This window comes from Branchiostoma belcheri, unplaced genomic scaffold, assembly GCF_001625305.1.
Source record: "Branchiostoma belcheri isolate BF01 breed outbred unplaced genomic scaffold, Haploidv18h27 scaffold178, whole genome shotgun sequence".
Lineage (NCBI taxonomy): Eukaryota > Metazoa > Chordata > Leptocardii > Amphioxiformes > Branchiostomatidae > Branchiostoma > Branchiostoma belcheri.
Window position 1 is genome coordinate 256,165 of NW_017803246.1, and position 8,171 is coordinate 264,335.

The window sequence follows — 8,171 nt, forward strand, 5'->3', positions numbered from 1 at the left end:
TCCTGTATTACAGGACAGGAGCTTAAGTGTTGTCTGTCCTCGGGGCTGGGAGTGCCAAATCCCAAGTGCCGGAAAGATCGACCCATAGCCCCCCTTCCCTGTTGAGGGTGGGGTTGTACATTCTTTCATATATTGGGGCTACGGGTCGATCTTTCCGGCACTTGGGATTTGGCACTCCCAGCCCCGAGGACAGACAACACTTAAGCTCCTGTCCTGTAATACAGGAGCTTTCAGACTAATTTGCATCATCTTGTCTTGACTTGTCTGACTTTTGTTTTTTCTTCGACTTCCAAAAATTTGTCTTCACTTTATTTGCATATCAATCAACAGGTTGTGTATATAAACCTGCTTTCCCCTCTGGTCTCTCAGTCACTGACGAAAGCTAGTGGATACTAGCTGAAACGTCTGACGTTTTCAAAATCATATCCAGTTGCTTGAGCAACTGTTTTTTGGCATATCGTATTACCTGGATGTCTAACCTTCATCGACACACACCTGCTTGTTTCACGTGTTGAGACTTGATTTACGACACCACCTGAAACAGTAAAGATCATGTCATGATTTGTATTACATGTATCATAAATGCATAATTTTAAATTCAAGCAGGAATACACGATGACAAGGGAAGATGGAACACTCCACATGCTGCAAGTAACACAGGAGGAGAAAGACATAGGGGTGACTATTAATCGCCACCTTGAGTTCAAGCATGTCCAGGTCCAAGTGAACAAGGCCAACAAGGTTCTGGGTGCAATCAGGCACACGTTTAAATACCTGGGCAAGGAGGCCTTTCTGTAACCCCTATGCAAGAGTCTGGTGCATCCACATCTGGAATATGCAACAGTGGTTTGGTGCCTCAGGACCAAGAGGGACAGGGACATGGTTGAGAGAGTACAAAGACGTGCCACGAAGCTAGTGGAGTCAGTGTCCCATCTCTCATACAAAGAGAGGCTCCAAGCTCTTGACCTCCCGACGCAACAACTGAGGGTGGATGTGATCCAGTTGTATTCAACATGGTTTAGGAACACTTATCAACACTATGGATACATTGTCTACGCAATCATGAATAGGAAAAACAATGTAACTCTGACGTTTTTACCCGAGTGAGTTTTTTTATGGCGCTAAGGACTCATTTCTGCACCTGGGTCCGCCATTTTGTTTGTTTATGTCGAGCCGCTGTAAATTTAGTCTAAATAAGGAAAGTAAGAAAGCTTGTGTAGCATGGAAACCCAGCAGATATACAGGGGAAACCGGCGGTGGATTTAGTCCATATTTGCGGGTGGATATTTTGCAGCACGGGAGTACATGACTGTATCACTCCCTAAAAAGGAGCTAATACTTAATACTGAAACTTATCATGCCTTATAAAGCATATTTGCAAAATCATGCCCGAAGGCTAATTGCTTTTACAATCGAGTATAAATACTCATTGCAATACAGTAACAGGAGACAGGTAACAACTGTCTGGAAAAAAACTTCAGCTACTTCTACTACTACGCTAGCTATTATGGGGTTCGACTTCTTCTTTGAAGGCAGTGGATAATTATTGGGTTTTGTGATAATAAACATTTGTGACTCCACTTGATTTAAATGTATTAGTTAGGAGTTATGACTTGAAAAAACTCATGAATATTTATAATGATTATCACATATATCCAGAGCAGTAATAACCTTAGTGTACACTGCACCCAGTTGAGGCCGGTTGAGGCCGGTTGAGGTATTTATAGGCAGATAAGCTTACTCACCCTTTGGACCCAGAAAACCTTTGGATGCCTGCCTCGCCCGTTAAGTCCAAAGGGCAAAATAACATTTAATTTACATTGCGTTGGTCTCAGTCAGATATTTGCTTTCTAATCTGTTTTTCAACATCACATTGCCAATAAATAACAAAAAAAGTGGATCTTGAAACACTGAACAGTAGACAGACGGGATCTGTACTTACTTTCTTCATGGATGTCACCGGAAAACTTCCTTCAACTTCTGGAACCGACTTTCCGGAACTTTTTAACTTCTCAGCCTACTGCCATTTTGGAATGGAAGAATCTACTACACAACAGGGGGTGATCTTATATAGAATGTATGTAGTTATAAATAAAACAGACAGCCTCAAGTGTTACAAGCAAAGTTTAAGTCCATTGTTAAAGCAAAGTACATTAAGTATTTCTTTCAATTTACAAGACACAAATTTTAACTGTTTGCTTGGCTGTAAATTTTACAGAATTATAATCACACAATTTACTGATGACTCCTGCGATGTTAAGAAAATGGAATGACCTGTGAAAAGCACTACGTGACAGAAGAAATATGGTGATGCCTCAGTGGCGAAGCAGACTGTACTCAAAAGAAAACTTCCTTTGGGGACTGACTTTTGGCCACACCTCATGAGCATTTAATGTTCTGTGTAGTTTAAATGTTACTTTGACAATTCAGTGATTCTTTCCTTCTAGAGCGATCTTTTCATGAAAACTTCTTTATAGAGATCAAAGCATATTCCTATAATTTAAATTTACTCATCAAACCTATTACTTCAAGTTGTTCAAATAATTCTAATTCGTTAGTTATGGATGTTCTAAAAGTCTTGTCTTCTGGGTCTTTGACCATCTGATCTCTTTTCTTGTGTCATAATTTACTTCTGTAGGAAGTTCTTTCAAGGAACACAGATCAACCAAAGTTCTCCTCACATAACAAATTTAAAACCAAATTCCTGAGAAGACTAACTTGACCTCTGACCTAGTTCAGCTGTCATTGACCCCTAATCTTTGACCTGACCTCCCTGTACTTCTCCCTGAAGTGGTTTTCTAGCTGCAGGAGTTTCTGGTAGAACTGCTCGGCTGTCGGCAGGTCGATGTCCAGTTTCTCCCTGTCCACGTAGGCCGTCCCCCACACCTTACACCTGCTGGTGTACTTACACAGGGGGTCCAGACTGGAGGGCACCTGTCGGGACAGCCACACCTGGAACAAACACACCTGTTAGCACACCTGTGGTTCCCCACACCTTACACCTGCTGGTGTACTTACACAGGGGTTCCAGACTGGAGGGCAAAATGATGCTTGGGTAATTACTGCACTGGTGCTTTAATTAGCATGAAATAGCGTTATAGTTAAGGGATCCTTCCATCTTATAAGATGATATTAGCACTTAGGTCTGGAAGGATGCCTTAACCATAATGCTAATATCATCTTTTAAGATGGAAGGATGCCTTAACTATAATGCCTTAACTATAATGCTAATATCATCTTTTAAGATGGAAGGATGCCTTAACTATAATCTTATTAGCTTATAAGATGATATTAGCACTTAGGTCTGGTTTTTTGGCTGTGTGCAGCGTCTAGTGTGGCTTATCAGCCGTATCTTTGCATGGCAGTCAGGACACAAGGAAGCTAAGATATTTTGTGTTTTTTTTTTTTATTTTTATTTTGTGGTTGTTGTTCCTCTCTTTGCTTCTGGTGCATTGTCTCCAACTGCTCGTAGCATTATTATAAAAGCATTGATAAAATTTTGGGTTGTATACTTGTCTTACGGTTAGTTTTATCATCTTCAAAATGCAAATTTAATATGCTAAATAAACATTGTAATGTTGTGAAATCAAATCAGTTCTATACCAATGTCCCCAACATGTTAGCATTACTATACCCAAACAAATACAGTATACTGACCTGAGCTGAGGAAATGAACAGAACAGGTCGCCATATTGGGAACTCACTCCAGCTTCAGACAGCTGGCTGTGGTGTCCGCTCCCTCAGGAACTAGCTCCCTATTGTACCTGTATATGGGAAAAATGGAAAACAGAGTTGCTTACTTACATCAAATCACATCATATTGTCATAGCTAAACAACAGAATGTGAAGTAAAACTGATTAAGAGACTCATAAACCATTTGGTGCCTGCATATAGAAGTATGTGTACCTGAACAGCTGTCTATCTATTAGGTAGGTTATTAATAGTGCAGCCTTGAAAAGTACAGTTCACATATATTATCAGTTGGAATTCTATCAAATACTTAATATCTCATTAGAGTCCCTTTAAGATAACCTGGAGGGCATGTCTATAGGATAACCAAATTGAATATAACTCACAACAGCCTCTCCAGTGTTGGGTGTTCCTCAGCAGCCTGCACCACAGCCTGGAACCCTGCAGGCTCCATGGAGATGTCATTCAGGTTCAGCTGCTCCAGGGCAGGGAGTCTGGGTAGAGCCTCGGCCAGATCCATGGCAGCGGTGTCAGACAGGTGTGCAGGTGTGCCCCCGGGACCAGACATGTCCAGCCAGGTCAGTGACGGCAGTGTGCTGATGAGCTGTGTGACCCTCCCCAGTCCGGCTCCTGTTACTCCCCTATTCAACCCGATGTACAGCTCCTGTAGTGTGGTGTTATAGTGAGGGGCTGTGGTCAGACTCTTGTCACCAGGTGGGTTTTGTTCCATGTCCAAACTGCTGGGCTGGCAGAGTGTTTGCACCAGTGAGACAATCCCTGAGTCTCCTATGTTATTGGACCTCACATTCAACACCAGTAATTGCACCAGGTGAGGCAGAGCTTTGATCAGGGATGATATTCCCCTGTCACTGATACCTGTCCAACTGAGAACCAACACCTTCATGGCTGTGAGGTGGTGGAGGATAGCAGCTAGGCATTCCAGCCCGGGGTCTCCTATGGCATTACTACTAATGTCCAGTTTGATCAGTCTGGTTAACTTACACAGTGCAGGGACCAGTGTGCGCATGCCTGTGGGGCTGATACCGGTACTTTCCAGGCCCAACACCTGCATGGCAGTGAAGGTGTGGAGGACGGTGGTGAGAGATTCCAGCCCAGTGTCACCGATCTTATTCTTACTTATATCCAGTTCTCTTAGTCCCACTAGGTGGCGCATGTTGGGAGCCAGGGATGACATGCCCAGAGCTGTCATGTTGACTCCATATATTACCCCTCCAAGACGGAGTACAGCCAGGTGTGGAACACTGGACAGCCCAACCTGTAGGACTTCCATCCCAGCATCACCAAGGTCATGGTTCTCAGTAAAATCCAGCTCCTCTAACAGAAACATGTGTCTGAACCCCTGCACAAGTGGCTGGAGTGATGATGGTGTTAGGTTTGTGCTTAACAGACCCAGCACCCTCAGACAGGGAACATTCTTCAGAACTGAAACCAGCTTGGCTGTCAGATCAGGTGAGTCAAATGTTACATAGTTCAGTCTTAGGTCTAACTGCAGGCCGGGAACACGCGAGGTGAAAATCTGTTCCAGGTACCGAAGAGCTTCTGATTTATCATCATAAGATGATTTTAGGCTTGACAGTATCATTCTATCAGGGAGATGTGATGACTGGATGTTTTCCAAGTAATACTGCAGAGCAGCAGGTTGTTTACTGTCGAGGTCCAAGTAGATAACTGGCAGGGCTCTGCTGACAGCCTGCAGAACACCCTGCTCTTTTCTTTCATTCAGGATATTCAGGCACAGCAACATGAACCTCGTGTAAGTTTCAACTGATTTCTCCACATCTGGCTTTACAGGTAGGTGGGATTCCTCCTGAAAGTCATCTGGTCGTAAATGTGAAAACTCCTTACTGCTGAGCTTGCTTAGTTCCTCCATCACAGCTTGTGCTGTCTGTGAGTCACAGCCACATGTGAACTGAAGCAGGTTACTGAGTTCAAGTGCCTTGCTTATGGAGGTGAGCTGCAGCAGCTCAAAAATGTCTTGCTTCACTTGAGCATGAGCTACATATCGTCCGGCCAGGAACTCTTGCATGGTCTTGTGTGAAAAGTTCAGCTGTTTCCTAGGATGCAGTTTTGAGGAAGAAACCTCTAAGAAGACCACACCCAGCTTTAACAGTAACTCCCAATTAACCTTTTCTCTCTTTACTTCTGTAAGATCAAGCGGGGTCTCATTCCTCAGCAGTGCCTCTAGTGCAAGCTTGCCGAGCTGCAGTAATGACTCAGCAACCTCTGTAGGCAGCCCTTCTGTTGGCATGTCCACTCCTTCCCGCTCACAGCACTTTCTGACCAGACATGTCAGCAGGTTGTCGTACAGCCCCATCATTGTTCCAGTAGACACCATCTCTTGGTCCTCCTCCCACAGCAGACACACAAACATCAGGAACATTGGTGTATAGATTAAAGTGTTTAAAAGTTCATTACTGTTGATATGTACAGCAAGTCTCTTTGCCAGTTCTTGCTTCCCAACGACAGTGAAATACTGCTGCATGTATTTCCCTACATGTCTACGGGAGAAGCCCATGATATGTACATGACAGTCTGGCCGGGTGTACTGCTGCACTCCTGCTGAGGGTCGGGAGGTGATCACAATCGTGCTGTTGGGGTACATCTTGCCAGATAGCAGTTTGGGAATGGCCTGCCCAGCTGCCCTGGCCTCAGGCCGCAGCTCATCATACCCATCTAGGAGGAAGAGCACACGGGACTTGTTCCTCTGTAGGATTGTTCTAATGGACTGTGCTTCAATACCTTCAGTTGTTTCATCAACACACTGGTCCCACACCATCTCCTCTATGGTCTCCCCCTCTCTCACCTCCCGGAGTCGGATCAACAGGACGATGTCGTGCCATCTGCCCAGCTCTGTTTTCTGTGAGACGGCATCTAGGGCTTCTTTGGACAGAAACGTTGTCTTCCCCCCTCCAGCTTCACCCTCAATCAGAATGCACCTTGGTGCTGTGGACAGTCCTGTGACATCTGTCTTGAACAAGTCGTCTAATGACTTAAGTTCTTTCCTCTCTTCCCCCCTCATTGATTCTGACCTTTTATGTTTTGATTTTTGTATCAACTCTAACTGGGTGAAGATCTCACTGAGGCTAAGTGTGAAGTCATCATTCCAGATCAGAGGCTTGAAGTGAGTCAGTTTCAACTCATAGCGCCTCTTCACAGACTTCTGGAACAAATCTGGAATACAAAGGACACTTTTGTAAGACTTAAAAATCAATCTTACAGAAAATATTATGTTTTTTTATGATTTAAAGCTTAAAATGTAGAGAATGATAAAAAAAAGTCAGATGAAAGCATGAAACAGGCTCAAATATATAATCTGAATATTTGACAGGTTTTTAAATGTAAACATTGCACTTTTTTTTACCAATTTTTATTGAATTTTAAAGGCTCATAACTTCTCATAGAAACGACATATCGAAACAAAATTAATGTAATCCTTAGTTCCTGTTTCATCAGTCCATGAGTTTGCAGTTTGCTGGGGCACAGTCATGTAAATATAAAGCTAAACCTTAATAAAACAAAACTTATTGACAGTGGAAAGTTTAACATAAATGATACTTCCTATCATTTTTGATGTCAATTATCATTCCCACCTGTCAGATTGACGTCTGTTCCTGCAGCTCCAACTGGAAATTCCACTGCCAGTGATAAAATAGAACACAAAAGGATTACCCGGTAGTACCATTTTTTCTGAACACTCATAAAGAACAGTTTCAATCAAGTTGCAATTTTTTTTTTTATTATCGTTTCTCTTAAAACCTCAAACTTCAGAGACCAGAACATTTTAGAATCTGTCAAAGGTGGAAGTTTGATCTTTCAGTGATTTTATTCTTCAGGCTTTTTTTTCCTGCCAGCTTTGTTTTACACAAATCAAAGTGAAAATAATACATGTTTTATTTTCTATTTTGATATTGAGAATGATGATATGCAAGATACAAATTAAACTAGAAAGGCCGACATTTGCTTTGGAATTTTATTCATGGAACACCGTAATATGTTTGGCAATAGTTAGATGGTAAGTAAATGAAAAAAGACAAATCAAGCAATACGAATTACCTGAGAAAATAAAATACTGCATATAATATTGTGTTGCTGCGCTGCGATAATACATCAACATCCACAGTGAACACAACAACATCATCGTGACCCAGATTACATGGATCAAACTGATAAAATATAACTAACTCAAGAGCCTTTGACATATAAGGGATGACCAACATTTTCTTGAATTATCTCTTAGGCCACAGCAAGTAATTTTTATGGATGACATCAGCGCACGCATTAATTTTGGCCTAATTTTGAAAAAAAAAAAATTTGTTGCCTTCTGACAGTGGTCAACATGCTAAAAATGGGCAAAGATGTCTGTTGCCATGCCGGAAGGTGGATGGCAGATAACTATGCAGGGAGAGACAAGAAAAGTTTTGTGTCTTATTGATGCAGTGATGTGTGATGTTGGCTGTGT

The 8,171-nt window shown here is 42.4% G+C and overlaps 2 protein-coding genes across 2 annotated transcripts in view; both read right to left on the reverse strand.

Moving 5' to 3' along the window:
* The window catches only part of LOC109467186, a 44,606-nt gene that overhangs the window by 22,353 nt on the left and 14,082 nt on the right, over positions 1-8,171 (reverse strand). The window lies entirely within an intron of this gene.
* Positions 2,851-8,171, reverse strand: part of LOC109467202 (NACHT, LRR and PYD domains-containing protein 3-like) — an 8,329-nt gene continuing 3,008 nt past the window's right edge. The window contains exons 5-8 of the mRNA XM_019765148.1: positions 7,303-7,347; positions 4,078-6,883; positions 3,658-3,764; positions 2,851-2,952 (exon numbers count right to left, since the gene is read on the reverse strand). Of these exons, the coding sequence (XP_019620707.1) occupies positions 3,701-3,764; positions 4,078-6,883; positions 7,303-7,347 (2,915 nt within the window). The 3' untranslated portion in view covers positions 2,851-2,952; positions 3,658-3,700. The remainder of the gene's footprint in view (positions 2,953-3,657; positions 3,765-4,077; positions 6,884-7,302; positions 7,348-8,171) is intronic.